At 40.3% G+C, this 17,023-nt stretch overlaps 1 protein-coding gene across 1 annotated transcript in view; it reads right to left on the bottom strand.

The window, feature by feature from the left end:
* Positions 1-12,177: 12,177 nt before the first annotated feature.
* LOC128136227 (nuclear pore complex protein Nup155-like) overlaps positions 12,178-17,023 on the bottom strand; it is a 43,264-nt gene continuing 38,418 nt past the window's right edge. The window contains 3 exon segments of the mRNA XM_052775455.1: positions 12,178-12,757; positions 13,816-13,916; positions 14,701-14,773. Of these exon segments, the coding sequence (XP_052631415.1) occupies positions 12,619-12,757; positions 13,816-13,916; positions 14,701-14,773 (313 nt within the window). The 3' untranslated portion in view covers positions 12,178-12,618.

Genomic DNA, 17,023 nt, shown 5'->3' with positions numbered 1-17,023 from the left:
TGCCTCAGTTCTCCCTTAAGATCTCTTGCTTAACACTGTGTAGTTAATCAGCTCAAAACCAGTTTTGAGCTAGCAGAAAAAGAACTATATACATGCTATCTGTTTCCCCTTGGTCTGCGGTTATACAAAGACCAACAAAGTGGTTAAAGATTATAAATTCAGCGAGGGTCACATTTTACTATGCGACTCTAGCATTGTTTTATATTAACACGAATCAGGTGAACACATTTCACAATCCCCCATTTTCTTTTTTGTTGGTATTGATTCGTGTTTTCGTTTCCAATTGTGTCAATACCTGCCGAATTGGTTTCAATTTCGGATCTTCCTTTGTTTTTATTATCATCAGGGAATGAGTTGTTTCTCTCCCTGATTCTGGATCAGTAGGTACTGCAGATATCTGCATTCCTTGTATAACCGAATGTATTAGTCTGGTGAAACAAGGTATTAAACATGGAATTATTAACAATCCCCCAAATATCCCCAATACAACTATTCCAATTTTAGTAAGCCAGTCACCGTCCATAAAGTTCTCCCATAATCCTCCTAGATTGATTCCATTCCAAGTTTGAACTGGGACCTGGGCAATTTTCTTCATTTCTTTTATAAGCTCATTTACAGCTTTTCCTTCGTCATCAATTTCTAAACAACAATTACTAAGATTAAATTTCCCACAAACACCCCCTTCTTGTGCTAGTAAATAATCTAAAGCTAAGTGATTTTGATACAAAGCAGTTCTCATTTTGGTGTTTTGTTTTGCAACTAATCCAAGTGCATCTCCGGTTTTATTTACAACTATTTCCACTACAGCTTGTAGCCTTATTATTCTATTAAGCATATATATTGGAGTCCTGTAGCCCCAAGATCCGTCTTCTGCCCATGTAGCCGGATCATAATAAGCAATGATTCTCTCGGGAGGCCATTCGTTATCTTTCCAATTCCCAATTTGTAAGCTCCGTTTATGGTGTCTTTCTCTTGACTCATTTGCTTCTGCATATACTTGAACTCCTAGCCGCTCTCCCCGATTTATGGGTAACAGGAAAAAACTGGGTCTTATAGTTCCTAATACACAGGATCCTGCCCACTTCTTGGGTAAGTATGCATAGGCTAATTTACCACAAATCCAATAATGTCCTTCAGGAGTTGGCCAACCATTTGGTATATTTATTCCATTGGTCCAATTCTTAAATTGATTATTCATTTCTAGTGGGCTTCCCCACCTATCCCAGTTATTCCGAGTTTCATTCCATAGGTAACCTCCCTCACATTCCAGGTTACCTACTTGTCTTCCTTCATCCTTTAGATTTTGCCAACAACTCCTTCCAATTATACTCGTTTGGAGTACCCATTGCTGTTCCCTATTACCCTTTCCCGTTGCCTTCCATACCTGGGAATCACTTATGTTGCTTTCCATAGCCTCCCATGGCCATCGTTCACCTTGATTTGTTCCACCGCAAACATAACAATTAGTTACATTTAGTGATTTAGCAATGTTTTCAGCAAGATTTACAAATAGATTCTTAGCTACTGTGGGAATTTCATATTTTACTCCTGTCTCTATCTCATGATAGAATGAGTTAAATAATATTCTATGCTGTACTGATTCCTTTGTTTTTTCCTTTATTATTATTTGTAAAACAACCCCTGGATCTTCCCCAGGTCCGTAAATTAATAGTCCAATTTTCACATTTTGTTGTTTCCACCGTTCCAGATTCCACATAGTTAGATTGACAGGGTTGCAAGAATGGGCTGTACAATTGGGGAAAACCGTCCCCTTTTTAATCTTTGCCTCTAGTTGAGTTCCTTTACATCGTCGGGGCCATCCTCATGTGGATGCGGTGCTCCAACAGGCACAACTCCATCCTACGGGTCCACAATAGTGATAGCTCCTGGCAATTTTATCTGTATCACTAATATAACAATTGGAAGGTCTTGGGCATATATACTTTTCACTCTGGCTGTACCTCCTTCTCCAGCCCATGTTCCCACAGTTAGTATACGGGTCATCATCTATAGCATCACAGGCGTCAAAAGTTACTGACACTGGAGCATTCAAATTGGCTATAATTTTGCTTATTCCGATTAATCTACCGTTTTCTGAATTTGTCCTGATTTCTACCCAATATTGATAGGGAAGTTCTTCTGGATCATAGCATATGGTCCTGTTTCTTTCTCTGCATAAAGCATACTGGGTTAGGTTATAAACGCAGCTTCCTGTTTTCTGGCCCTTACAATCATAGACAGTATGATACACCAAGGTTTGGGAGGTTACCCTTCCCTTTCTAGTAGTTACCACACATTGACTACAGTTATTTGTCATAGCCAGAGTCAAAGAACTCACCCCAAGTAGGACTAGAAGAGGTCCGGTAAGGGCCATAGCGGTCGGCGGTCACAGCCCGAAGGGGTTGCAGCCCTTGGCAGACCCTTTAAGCCGCACCACCGGTTCCCTATCCGGTCTTGCCCTCTCCCTTAATCTTAGGGGGTGGTCCTTTTTAAACACTCGCGGGGTTGTATGGTTAGCTTTTTCCAATTTGTATATTATGTCCCAACTATGGATACTCTACGGTTATCTCTTTATGTCCTTAATCAAAAAGAAACACTCCCTTATTAAATCAACAACAGTAAAACCTAACCCACGGTAATTTATGCAATGGAGTGGTGGTTCCACAGCGAATACACAAGAACTCTAAACTGTTATTCAGATAATGTTCCTGTCTTCCCCTTGGGGAAATTATGTACTTAAGACACCTAGAACACTTAGCTCTTAAACAGCACCGTTTACACAGTGGACAGGTGCTTGTGCCAGCTCCTCTCCAGGGACTTGGAAAGACTTGATCTCTTACCAGTCCCCCCATACACTAATACATTATAATTTCATGGGAGTAACTTCAATGAAATTCCCACAGTAACTTAGCTTATGTTCTTCTGATGGTTAGCTTAGTTTCTCCAGGCTCAGATGTGACTTTCCACTCCTTCACTGGACCTTTCACTCGTGACACATGCGTCCATCCTTTTTCAGCAGTTCTTACAGCTGTCTCTGTAGTTAATAAAACAAGAAAAGGTCCCTCCCAGAGGGGAGATAAATTTCCCTCTTTCCATGTTTTTATTAGAACTTTATCTCCTGGTTCTAACTGATGAATTGCAAATCCTAAAGGTGGTGTTTGGGCCATCACCCCTATTTCTCTTAACTCTTTTAGTCTTTTTCCAATAGTAATTATATATTTTTGGATATTATGATCCTCAACCACATTATTCTCCAGAGGCATTCCTTGAAAATAAGGCATGCCATATAACATTTCATATGGCGATAATCCAGTCTCACTGTGTGGTTTAGTTCTTATGTTTAAAAGTGCCAATGGTAAGCACTTCGTCCAGGGCATCTGTGTCTCAATCATCAATTTTGCCAATTGCTGTTTGATCGTTTGATTCATTCTTTCTACTTTCCCCGAGCTTTGTGGATGCCATGGGGTGTGATACTCCCACTGAATGCCTAATGATTGACATAATAATTTTATTATTTTAGATGTAAAGTGTGTGCCCTGATCAGAGTCAATGTACTGGATTATCCCATATCTGGGTATCAAGTGTTCTAATAAAATTTTTACCACCACCTGTGCAGTAGCTCGTGCTACAGGGTAAGCTTCTACCCATTGTGTTAAATGATCTACTATTACCAATAAATATTTTATCTTACCTACCTTGGGCAATTCAGTGAAATCGACTTGTATTTTCTCAAAAGGCCTGTAAGCTGTTTTTCTCCCTCCTGTGGCTGCTTGTCGAAACACTTTCTTATTTATCCTTTGACAAATTAAGCAGCCTTGTGTAATTTGCTTTGCCATTTCAAAAATCCCAATACAGCCAAATTGTTTAAGGAAGTGATCACTTAATGCCTTTGTACCCCAATGTGTTTGTACATGTAAACGTTCTAATATTTGTCTGGCATACGCTTTTGGTAACATTTCTCGCCCGTCAGGCAATATCCATTTTCCTTGTTCTAACTTAGCCCCTATTTTTTCCAATTTTGTTCGTTCCTCAGGGGTAAACTTCTTCTCTCTTTCCTCTCGTCTTTCTTCACTGACATCCCTCGTTGTTTGTACTACGTTAATTTTAGTGATCTGAGTCCTCATGGCTGCTTCCTGGGCCTCTCTATCTGCCAAATTATTCCCTCTGATTCGGTAATCTAATCCCCTTTGATGTCCTCTCATATGTACTACTGCTATCTCCTTTGGTTCTCTTAATGCCCTTAAAATTTTTACTATTAATTCTTGATGTATAAGATTTCTCCCTTGAGTATTAATTAAACCTCTTTCTTCCCAGATTTTCCCAAAAGTGTGGACTACCCCATATGCATATTTAGAATCTGTAAATATAGTCCTGCTTTTTCCTTTCAGTAACTCCAGGGCCCTGCATAGGGCATACAGTTCACAAGCCTGAGCTGACTATGATGAACTCAAAGGTCCTGATTCCGCAAGTTTTAAGTCCTTATTAATTATTGCATATCCTGCTTTTCTCTTCCCTTCCACCACTCGGGAGGAGCCATCTATAAACAATACTTCTCCTTCTTCCAATTCAATATCCCTTAAATCTGGTCTCACTTTCGTCTGGGTCTCTATTACTTCTAAACAGTTATGTTGTAATTTTTCAGATGGTTCCCCAAACAAAAATTGTGCTGGGCTCTGAGCAGAGGTCACTCTCAGTTCTAAATCAGGGGAGTCAATTAGTATTGCTTCATATTTTAGGATCCGGCTATCCGTTAACCATTTTTCCGCTTTCTGTTGTAAAACACTTCTAACATTGTGTGGGGTGTACACCTTTAAAGGAGCACTAAAGGTAATCTTCCTAACTTCCTCTATTAATAATGCTGTAGCAACCAAAGCTTGGAGACAAGCAGGCCATCCTCTACTTACTGGGTCAAGTAACTTAGAACAATACCCCACGGGTTTTTTGATTCTTGCCCAGTCTTGAGTAAGGACTCCATATGCTGTTTGATTTGACGTATTCACAAAAAGATAAAAAGGTTTTTCTAGATCTGGGAGGCTCAATACAGGTGCTTGTATTAATGTCCTTTTTATTTCCTCAAATTTTTGATCATCTTCTGTAAACCACTTAAGTTGGTTATTAGTTAATTTCTCATATAAGAATTTTACCTTCTCACTGTAGCTTTCAATCCATGGTCTACAATATCCTAGTAATCCCAATATTTGCCGAATTTCCTTTTTAGTTTGTGGGGGTCTCAAGGATAAAATTCCAGATATCCTGTCAGGATCTAATTTTTTTCTTCCTTTACTCAGCCAATGTCCTAAGTATTTCACTTCCTGTTCTGCAAACTGTAATTTTGATCGGGACACCTTTAATCCCTTTTCTCCCAAGAAGTTTAACAATTTAATGGTGGCTTCTCGGGTCCCCTCCTCAGTTTCTCCTGCTATTAATAAATCATCCACATATTGCAATAACATTACCCCCTTGGGTAATGTGAAATCTTGTAAAATTTTCTCTAAGGATTGTCCAAATAGATTGGGTGACTCCGTAAACCCTTGTGGTAACACAGTCCATCTTAATTGTTGTTTTCGTCCCGTTTTGGGGTCCTCCCGCTCAAAAGCAAAATAATCTCTAGATCCCTCATCCAGAGGGCAGGCCCAAAAAGCATCCTTCAAATCTATTACACTATACCAAATATATTTAGGGGATATATGACTTAGTAAAGTATAAGGATTTGCCACCACAGGGAATTTAGTGATTGTTCGCTGATTTACAGCTCTCAGGTCTTGTACCATTCTATATGACCCATCCGTTTTTTTTACGGGGAGGATGGGTGTATTATGAGGTGACATACATGGTTCTAAAGTTCCTTTTTCTAAAAGTCTTTCAACTACCGGTTTTAATCCTTTTCGACCCTCCATGGGTATAGGGTATTGCTTGATTCTAATCGGGCGATGCGGATCTACTATTTGAACGCTTATGGGGTCCATTTCTATCTTTCCAGTTTCCCCTTCTTTATACCATACCGAAGGGTTAATGGCTTCTTCATCCTCCTGTGTTAAAGTATATAATTTAATCTGCAATTTGTCTCCTTGACTCTAAATGTTTAGGTTTAATTTCAAAATCAAGTCCCTTCCTAATAAATTATATTCCGCTTCAGGGAGCAAAAGCAAATCATTAAGACAAATTTTCTTTTCTGTTTCTACTTCTACATCTTTCAAGATAGGTACTTTAAAAGGTTCTCCTTTTGCTCCCACTACTGACATATAACTCTTCCCTTTCTCTATTCCTTTTGGAAGTTTTTGAATGGTTGATTTTTCGGCCCCTGTATCCACTAAAAATAAAACTTCCTCTTTATGGGGACCTATTAATAATTTTATCAAGGGCTCTGTTGATGTTGAAGTCCCCAAAAGATAGAGCCCCTGACACCCCTATTCTTTAAATATTTTCTCATCTTGTTCCCGCTTACGGCAGTTCTTCTGAACATGTCCCCTCTTATTACAGTAGTAACACACAGGAATTGTGAACCTTTCTCGAGGAGACTGTCCCTGGGGTGTCTTCTCTATTCTTCTTCCCCTTTTTTCCCCAGATGGAGTCTTATTTTTCTGACTTTCTCGTACTGCTGCTACAAAGATTTTTGCTTTCGTTTTCTGCTTTTCTTCATCTCTTCTAACATAAACTCTCTGGGCTTCTCTAAGTAACTCCTCTAATCCTCTTTCCTGCCAGTCTTCTAGCTTTTCTAATTTCCTTCTTATATCCCCCCAGGATTTAGCTACGAATTGTGTTCTAAGGAGTGCGGTCCCAGCCACTGTATTTGGATCAATTCCAGAATACATTTGTAGGCTTTTTCTTAACCTCTCCAACCATTCGGTTGGAGATTCATCTTTCCCTTGTTGTTCGTTAAATGCTTTATTAATGTTTTGTCCTCGGGGAGCCGCTTCCCTTATTCCCTGTATGATTAGCGTTCTCAAATCCCTCATATTCTGTCTTCCCTGGGGTTGTTGATGATCCCAGTGGGGATCCACATTTGGCCATTTCTGATCTCCCGGGGGTCCTGCCTGATTTTGTCTTTCCCAAATTCTCATTCCAGCTTGTCTAATCATCCCTTTTTCCTCAGCAGTAAATAAGATCCCTAAAATAGACTGTATTTCTTCCCAGGTGTAAGTATTGGGACCTAAGAATTGATCTAGTTTTTCAGCTACTCCGAGGGGATCATCTAATAGGGTCCCCATTTCTTTCTTAAAATTTCTTACATCTGTGGTATTTAACGGGACTGCCACAAACCCGATGCCTCCCTGATTACCTCCAAGGGGTACCTCTCGTAAGGGATATAAAAAGACTCCCTCAGATGCAGCAGTCCTACTTCTTGTACATGCAGCTGGGGGTTTTTCTAATTCCGGTGTTGCTGGTGGTGGAGGCAGGGACAACGGTGGCACTGGTGGAGGTACTACGGCCACCGGAGGGGGAGCCACCGTAGGAGGTGGATTATTAAGATATGGAGGTGGTAAGTTATCTAATGGCTCCCATTTATCCTCTTTTTCTTTCCCCTTTTTGTTTTTATCTTCTTCCTCCTCAAACTTCTCATCTGTTTTCAAAGTAAATATTGAGGCTGGAAAAGGACGTGAAGTCCTGATCCATAATCCTGCACAATCACTTTCTTCCTGACTAAAAGGTTCCTTTGAGTTAACATATATATTTAAGGCCTGGCAAACCCAGTCTTCAAAAGATCCAAAAACAGGCCAAAAGACATGTGGTCTTAAAGGCTCCTTTGGCCATTCAACCATGCAATATTGAACTAATTTTAATTTACTTTTTCCTTTTCTGGGGCCCCTTTCATTCCAATTTTTAATTATTATTCCTAATGGACTTTCTGGTGGTATGTCTGGTAATTTGCTCCCTTTCATCTGGTCCTGGGTCTTTGACTTTTTTTGACCCATCTAGGAATTTTACTGTGGCAATTCCTACAGCCCTTGGTCACCGGTAAGAGTGTCTTGCAGGGGGTTTAGGACCTATCACCCACCCACGAATCCTATAGGAATCGCTTCGGTCCTTCACCGGCCAAGTCCCTCGCGGGAGATTGGAACCGCGGTTAGAAGACCTCCACAATCGCTTCGGAACTAAGTTCCGTCTCAGTCACACTCTTACACACACAGGCAACCGAATCCCACCCAACCGAACGGTATACTCCTTTAAATACTTACGACTCCATCGTCTTCGTTCGGATATTCGCGCGCAGAATTACGGGCAAAATAAACTGCTGCGGCCGGCAAGGGAGCTCAAAAAAATCAAATTCTTTGCTTGCCTTTATTCAGGTTCAGGATGGCGTTAGTCCCGACCTGACTGGATCAAGAGCCACCAAATAATGGTGGGGCGCCCCTCCTTGATCAAGTCAGAATGCAGGAACCAAGACCATCCCGGACGAGCCCCCAATTGTGATAAATGATTTAGTCCCAAACAGGATTTTAATTAAAGTTTACAATTTATTAAATGAATAAAGGCAAGCAAACAGCGCTGGGCATGCCGGGAGCCTCTGCTCTACCAAGACGTGCACTGTGAAAAACAACACAGCTTCTTTTATAGTCTAGCATTAGTTACATATAATAGGCGTGTTCTCCCTAAAAAACTTTCCACCTCCTGGCTGCGCAGGTGCAGTAGTTCCTTTTGTATCTTTTCAAACTCTCCCCAGCAACCGAGGGGTCCTCCAGGCTATGCATCTCCGACTAGGCTCCCCACTGCCCAGACACAACAGCAGACATCTTGTGTAACAGCCGACACCCTGCACAACACCAGCTGTGGCTACCAAAACCCAAACAAGTTCAACAGCAAGACATAACAGACACTTCTCTTTTAACAAATGCATATAACAAATTGCTTATACACAGTTATCTCAATACACCCCATGCTCACACATACCAAGGGTCACCCCATTCACAACATTGTTCAACATCATGACAAGTGCCTCAGTTCTCCCTTAAGATCTCTTGCTTAACACTGTGTAGTTAATCAGCTCAAAACCAGTTTTGAGCTAGCAGAAAAAGAACTATATACATGCTATCTGTTTCCCCTTGGTCTGCAGTTATACAAAGACCAACAAAGTGGTTAAAGATTATAAATTCAGCAAGGGTCACATTTTACTATGCGACTCTAGCATTGTTTTATATTAACACGAATCAGGTGAACACATTTCACACAGCTCTAAGACCAACACTCCCTATCACATATAAGAATTTAGGTGAAACAAGAAGTAGGGTTAGCAGTCACTTTGTATTTCATCACCTTGAAATGTATCTTGCGGCTATTCCCTCAAACCACTTTAGACCAAGTCCCTTTCCGCCTTCCCTTAACCACAATCTTGATTGAGAAGAGTAACATTGGGACAGAAGAAAAAAAATTACCAACAAAAGTAATAATCCAATTGTTGATAATTTTGTTAATAACCTACTCACTTGAGAAATGGTTCACATTGGTCAGTTACTTCCTTGTACTTGTCACCGTTTGTTTCACCTACTGCATTAATCCACCCCACTCTTTCCCTCTGATCTCAGGTTTCAACATCCGTCCAAATTTAAATTGGGAAACAGAACCTACCCTTTCTCCATGAGAGCAAAGCAAGTGCTATGAAAACAAAAGGCAATGTCTACATGTGACAGATGCACTCTTCCTGTTTGAACTAACTGAACTTTGGTCTAGGCAGGTGCTCAGCAAGTAGGCCTAACCGAAGTTAATCCTATTGTGTGAGGCTATCAGTGAGAACTCAGCACCAAACCCAAAAAATCGGTTTGGCTGGAGACTGGACTGATAAGTGGCCAAAACTGCATGAACACAGCAGAAAATCTGACTATGAATCAACCACTTTACGCTATAAATACCTGCAGCCATCAGGGTCCATTGAGCTCTCCCTCCATAGCAGCTGGCTGCACAGCCCCTTGAGTAGGGATGCCTCTCAAGGTTATCCCTTGAGGCTGAGAGATCCCTTACCTGACACCAGACATCAATGGGTTGGTAAGTGACATTTTTTGCATGCATGTAACATTTAAGATACGTATAGTAAGCTTATGCAACAATCTTTGTATCCCATACTAACTTTAAGTATAGTAAATAGTATTGACCACCAATCCATCTGTACTTATGAAATATTTTACGTACCTAAATTTACTGATTAGAACTCAATAAACTAACTACTAGCTCATATCTGCCTGAATGACCTCTGACTTTTCTCCTGTGACACTACACTGAAATTGCCTGCAATCATCTGAAAATATCAAAGATAAGAGTATTTCAAAGTGTATAAAGAGTTACTCTGAAAAACTTGTAATAGCGCTAGAGGCATTTTTACTTGATAAACTGAGAAAAAAAAGAAGAGCTGAACCTCAAGTCTGTGACTTGTGCCTGTTCCCAACTCTTTGGTCATTTCTCTGGATCTGAAAATAGAAATCTATTTATCTAGATTACAGAATATGGCTCAATACAATATACTTTTGTGCAAATATTAAAATTTAGGAAAAAAGTTAAATACATCAGGCAAGACTTGGGACATAACTTGTATGGGGTATGAACATAACTGCAATAACAAGACTAGGGTAAATGTACATGACATCCTTGGTGTGAAACATAGCTACCAGCAGAAAATAACTTGTAATAGCTAAAGACAGTCTACTTTATATGGAAAGACACAAATATTTTTCCCAGGACATAAAGTAATTCCTCTATTTAAATAAATTGTGAGGAAATTTCAACGCTGACAAGAGAAAAGCCAATATTAAGATTTCAACTCTATTTTTATCTAACAAGAGATAAAAACCAGATTTATTTTAATTTACATATTACTTCACTGGATGCATTCTCTGGCTGAAAACCATCACAATGTACCTGGCAGTTCACAGGGAAAGAAATTTAATGGCTGCACTTTAAACAAAACTTTAGAGCATAGCAATCAGATCTGGTAGTAAAGGCTACAAGCAGATAACTTGCATGTAAATAAATGTCTTAATCCATAATACTTTTTTCTGTTTTTTGAACACCTGTGATATGTGTATCAACTACTTATTCTCCTGGAAAAAAAATACATTAACCTACTCTGTATACCTATATAAAGCTATTTGCTTCTTTCCCCCATTAAAAATCTATCCAAACTCTTTGACCATTTACTTACATGAAAAAGTTATTTGAAGAAGACTAAAGACCAACATGAACTGGTAATTTCTTGTGCATGGTATATAGTTTATGTTGTTGTTATGCATAGCAGTAAAATGGAGACAAAACAAATTTCTTTGTAGGATGAGAGTTTAAAATCTTAGGAAGCATGTATACAGGATGATGCGTAGGCTTTGCTCATTTTGAGGAATATACACAATTTGGTGCTTGTGTGAATGTAATGAAAATAGACAGAAGTTACTCAACTTCTTTAACAGATACAACATTTATTAAAATGGTATAGGGAAAATAATTCGATGGGCTTTAAATACTGTTCTTTCACTTGTAATACAAATTAGGTTGCTAGTTTCTGCAATTTCATCCCAAATATTCTATTTACAGAGGCAGGTTGTGTTTAAAGTGATAGTTATGAAATAATGATTATCTTTGTTATTGAAAGACCTGCCAATAAACTCATGCACAGAGTTATGAGTGCATCACTACTCCTTGATATGACCATGTTACGGACGCACGCACACTCAAATCCAACAGGTGTTAAAGCTCAGATTTATTCTTCAGTAAAAAGTTAGTTAGAACTCCAGTAACAGTAGTGAACTACAGGCTCAATGGTGTAAGGGGAATTAGTACTACACAGCCGACTTAAGAATCCTTAAGAGTCAAAAGTGATAGCTCAAAACGTGCATATCACTCACCTAAAAGCTGAGGGCTCTCTCCCTCGAGGAGTTACCTCGGGCGGTGCCCCGACCCAAGGGGGAGTCCCCGACTGCAGACCTGCTGCTCTACAGAGGACTGACTCCAACATGTCCTCCGGCGGGGTCCCATTTATACCCTTGTCAAATCTGATCTGTGGTTATTTAATCCCTATTGGCCAAGAAGGTCACCTCAGTGTACCTGGCACATCTCGATTGGCCAGTTCAAATTTCAATCTGTGGCCTCCAGGGTTTAGGGTTTTTTTCCTCTTATCCCTGCCTGGAGAAGTTTCGTTTCTGGCTGGGGAGGAGTGTACTGCTACAGACCACATTTACAACCTGACTCATCTACATGCGCTTTTATTATCTTCTTGCCTTCTGCGGTTGTCATTTCTTGTTTTGATAATTGTAAAACAGCTATCAAGTAGATTTTACATCCTACTTTTCTCCATTACTTTATGTTAAGTAAAGAAAAATATTTTCCAAATATTTTTAATTCTCAAGGGAAAGATCATACAATGTATTTTATTTCAACAGTATTAAAAAAAACTTTCTATTGTTAAAAAATTTGGTAGTAGCAAAAGAAACTCAATTTGTCACATTTACATTCTACAATTTGTAGATACCTTTAGTATAGCAGGAATACAGGCCACACAATCAATAACTGCAGCAGGAGATACAACTTTCTCAGGATTTCTTTCTGAGTGTTGGTTCTTCCAGAGATTCAGTGCAGACATCTGAACTTTTATTTCATAGCTCATTTTATCTGAGCTAATGATTCTTTTATTATATTAGTCAATCAGTGAAGCTGTTCTAATTTAGCCTGTAGTGATTTAAAATTCCCAACAATAGTCTGCACCATTAGCATCGGGCTCATAGACTGAAGTTCAACCAAGTAGCAACTAACAGCATCCAAGCAAACATTTGTGAATCGTCGTCTGCAAAGAAAACAGAATAATAACAAGCTCCTTTTTGTTTCTGTATAGTAGAATTCATCTGAAATAGAAAGTTAGCATTCTTCGAGTTTTAATGGAATAACATATCAGCAAGATATCTGTCAACTACTTTTAAGTATTTAACTGTTTATTAGAAAAGCTGATTTCTGAAAGCTAATGCTTGTGACAGACATAATGGGAAAATAAATGAATCATTACTATTTATCTGATATTAAATATAAAAATAAAACATGATACAGCTAATAGCAAGGTGAAATATTTAGTTAATATTTAGATATCAATTTAGATATGAATACAATAAGTTATTAATTTAGATAGCAATTTAAATATCTAACATGAACATCAAAATACAACAATCTAGATATTAATATCTAAGTAGATACTAAAATTAGACAACATTCACTTAAGTTCTATATAAGTTAAGAGTATTTAAATCAGCTAACCATAAAAGACCAAAAAAGTGAGAAAAAACAGATGTAAACTATATTTGAACAGGGGATATTTGCATGTATATTTTCAACAGAATCAGAAAAATGTATAGTTAAAAAAGTTATCAAGACATCGCCTAGTTCTGCTTGTTGTTTCTGAGACAAGATAGTTCTGACTGAAGTTTGTATAGTCTATTCACAAAAGTTGCCAATGCTAGAGATTCCATAATATGCAGGCAACTTCTTCAAGTATATAGCTATTTTTTTAGCTAGAAACTTTTTCTAATATTAAACCTAAATTCTTTCCTGTTGCAGATTAAGCTGAATTTTAGTCTTGGAGAGCGATTCATCACCAACCTCTTCAAAATAATTTGGGAAGATCTATACCCGTTTAGTCTTTTCTTTTCCAGAATACAAGAACTCAGTGCAGGGAGAACCCCACAAGTTTCTACCAACTGGTTTACAATGAGGAGTCTCAGTAACCACTACTTGGAAAGAAATAATAAATTCACCTAAAAGAAAAGAAGAAAAGCTTTGGGGATTGAGGAAGTGCACTGCTTTAGGATATTTCATATATTTTACTATTTATTAGGATATAGTTACCTCTCTTACCTCAGAAGTACTCTGCTTGGATCACATACATATTCTGATAATAACACATGAATGCACTCTAAAAGGTGTAAAGGCTTCTTCATTCTATTCCAATATGGGCCCTAAAAAAAGATTCCAAAATATTAAGGAGACAAGAAATACATATATGTATAAAAATGGTACCAATATTCCATACCATTTGTATGAGTATACAAATTGCCAGCTGTGGTAATTATTTATTGATTGTAACAAAAATGTAAGAGAAATGGGAATTCTATCTTAATCTATATTAATTCTATGTTTTGAGTACTATTTTGACTTTTGAGTACTAAAACATACATGAATTTAACTCAGTTTTCCATTGCCTAACATTCTGTAAAGTAATAGATTTTAGGAAGTTCTGAATTCCTTACACTGTAAGGGATCTGGGTAAAAAGAACCAAGTCAATTCTCTTCTTTTTTAATTCAGAAATCCTGTTCTACAAACCAAAAGTTAAAAATATGAATTCTTATTCTTTTTGCCTATTGCATCTAATCTATTATTAGAAAAGATGCAGTAATATAGCAAATTTTAATCATGAATAGGAAACAAATACAATTAATATATTGAAGATTTGCTGTTCCTTCTGCAGCATAACAATTCCAATCCTACTTAATCCTAAATCAAATTTAGGTGATGTAAAAGGATTAACAAAATCAAAACAATTTTCCTCATACTTTAGGACTGAAGTTAATAAAATCAACAGGGGAAAAAAAAGCAACATTAAGAACCTTTGAGTAAAAAGGAACAAAAGCTACAAAGTTGATATTTTGATATATCAGACCTTACATTATTTTATGTTTCCTGCCAAAGTAAGACCTTGATAGTAATTGAAAATAAAATTATTTTGTGGCTATTTTCCTTACCCATGCTTTAAACAACTGGTCATATACTTCAAGCAGCCTTGGCAATGGCACTCCAATTTCTTGCATGGTATATGTTTGTGGCAGTACATCCTGCCCCCCCCCCCCCCCATCCTGCCAGCAGGAAACGAAACTTCTCCAGGAAGGGAGAAGGGGAAGGAAACCCTGGAGGCTGCAGGTTGAAATTCGAACTGGCCAATCGAGATGCGCCAGGTACACCGAGGTGACCCTCCTAGCCAATAGAATTAAATGACCACAGGTCAGATTCGACAGGGGTATAAACGGGGTCCCGCCGGAGGACACGTTGGCAGTCCTCCTGGGAGCAGCGGGTCTGCAGTCGGGGACTCCCCCTCGGGCCGGGGCACCGCCCGAGGAAACTCCTCGAGGGAGAGAGCCCTCAGCTTTTAGGTGAGTGATACGCGCGTTTTGAGCCATCACTTTAAATCTTGGGGATTCTTAAGTTGGCCGTGTAGTATTAATTCTCTTTACATCATTGAGCCTGTGGTTTTATAAAATGTTACCGGACTTCTAACTAACTTTTGCTGAAGAATAAATCTGAGTTTTAACACCTGTTGGATTTGGTTAGTCATGCATCCGTAACATTTTGGCGTAGTCGGCAGGATGGTGTTAATGGAGGAATTATTACGGAGGCACGGCTGCAGCCCTTCTCCCCCAGGTCTGGACTGGGCGAAGGAGAAGTGGTCCGACCCGACAGCGGTCGTGGAGAGAGTAGAACTATGCCGCGGAACTTGTCGAGACGGCAAAGGCAGCGTGTGTGCCCTCCTGGGCGCCTGCTTGATTCAAGCACAGAACCGAAAGAGTGATTCTGCGAAAAGGCAAGGGGAAATAGACTGTCTGAAAGTGGACTTAGAGGAAAGGGACGTGCGGCCCCTTATTGAAACAGAAGGGCACGCGGGTCCGCACGGTGGGAGCCCCCGGAGCGCTGTTTGCACGGCCCCTGGGTTGGGACCCGAACTCGGCGAGTTACAAGCTAAGTTTTCGCGCAAGCCGGGCGAAACCGAACCTGAGTATTTGTGGAGAGTTTCTCTAACGGGGGAGGATCGGATACTGTTGAGTGATGATGAAGCGAGAGGTTACTGGGGACCGGGAGTGTTTCTGAGTGCTGGACCGGCAGGTGATCAGTCGATAACGTCCCGAGTAGCTTACTGGGCTGGGGGTGCGGACCCCAAGGAGAGAGGAGAACCTGTTACTATCCGGGAAAAGGGACTGTCGGAGTTAACGGAGGGCAGCAGGAAGGTCTGCCCAGCGCCGGTTGTAAACCCCGCCCCGAGCGGTCTCGAACTCGGGGGCCGTCGGGTCGGAACTACGATCCCGGAAGGGACGCTCTCTGGCGGAAGGCACCGGCACTGGGGGCAGCCCGAGCCGTGCTGCACGGGCAGTCTGCTGGCGGCACCCGGGGGTGGGATTGCTGGAGGGGAAAGCTAGAGACCAAAGGGAAGCGCCAGCAACCCCGCCCCCTCGGGAAGAGAAACGGGACCCTTTCGCGGCACTGCGAGAGGAACTGGAAGGGCTAAAAACTAGGAGCTGCGGTTTGGGGTTCAGGCCACCCAATCCGCATGGTAAATACTTGCCAATGGTCTGCCGATAAAGAGCCTTATATACACATTCCTGTGGGCCCAAAACGGATAAGTTTGGAATTCTTAATTGATACAGGAGCCCAAATGAGTGTTTTAAATGAGCAACAAGCTAGTGAGCTGGGAATTAGGCCATCAAGAAAGGCTATAAACATTAGAGGAGTAACAGGGGCGACAGAAAAATGCCCCATAGCTCGAACCCAACTTTGGCTACCTGGGGGGAAAAAGAATGACAGCTGTGGAGGTGGCTTTAAGCCCCTATGAGGGAAATATACTGGGATTTGATGTGCTGGCAGGCAGACAATGGTATCTACCCAATGGTAGGGTGTGGAGCATTGGGGGCAGGGAGGCAGAGGCTGTTCATGTGAGAACATTGCAGGTTGCTCCTGCACTACCGCAATCTAAGGTAACCTGTGTCCCTCAATACCCACTTCCAGCCGTGGCCAAACGGGCCATTTTGGAAGTAATTAATGATCTGGAGAAAAGAGAGATCATCAGTCGCGCACATTCTCTTTACAATTCTCCTGTTTGGCCAGTCTGTAAATCAGATGGAAGGAACAACAACAAGGAACAGGTAGGACAAGTGGCTGAGGCCATCTGGAATCTGTTAGTCAAGAATGGGCTATTGGAGAAAACATATACCAGGGTTTTTGGTGATTGGCCGCCCTCTTTATGACTTGCTCTGAAAAAACAGAAACGGGATTGGACTTGGCAACATACGGAAGCCCTTA

The sequence above is a fragment of the Harpia harpyja genome, chromosome W (assembly GCF_026419915.1).
Source record: "Harpia harpyja isolate bHarHar1 chromosome W, bHarHar1 primary haplotype, whole genome shotgun sequence".
Classification (NCBI taxonomy): domain Eukaryota; kingdom Metazoa; phylum Chordata; class Aves; order Accipitriformes; family Accipitridae; genus Harpia; species Harpia harpyja.
Note: the sequence above shows the minus strand (reverse complement) of the source record. Positions and strands in the feature narration are given on the sequence as shown.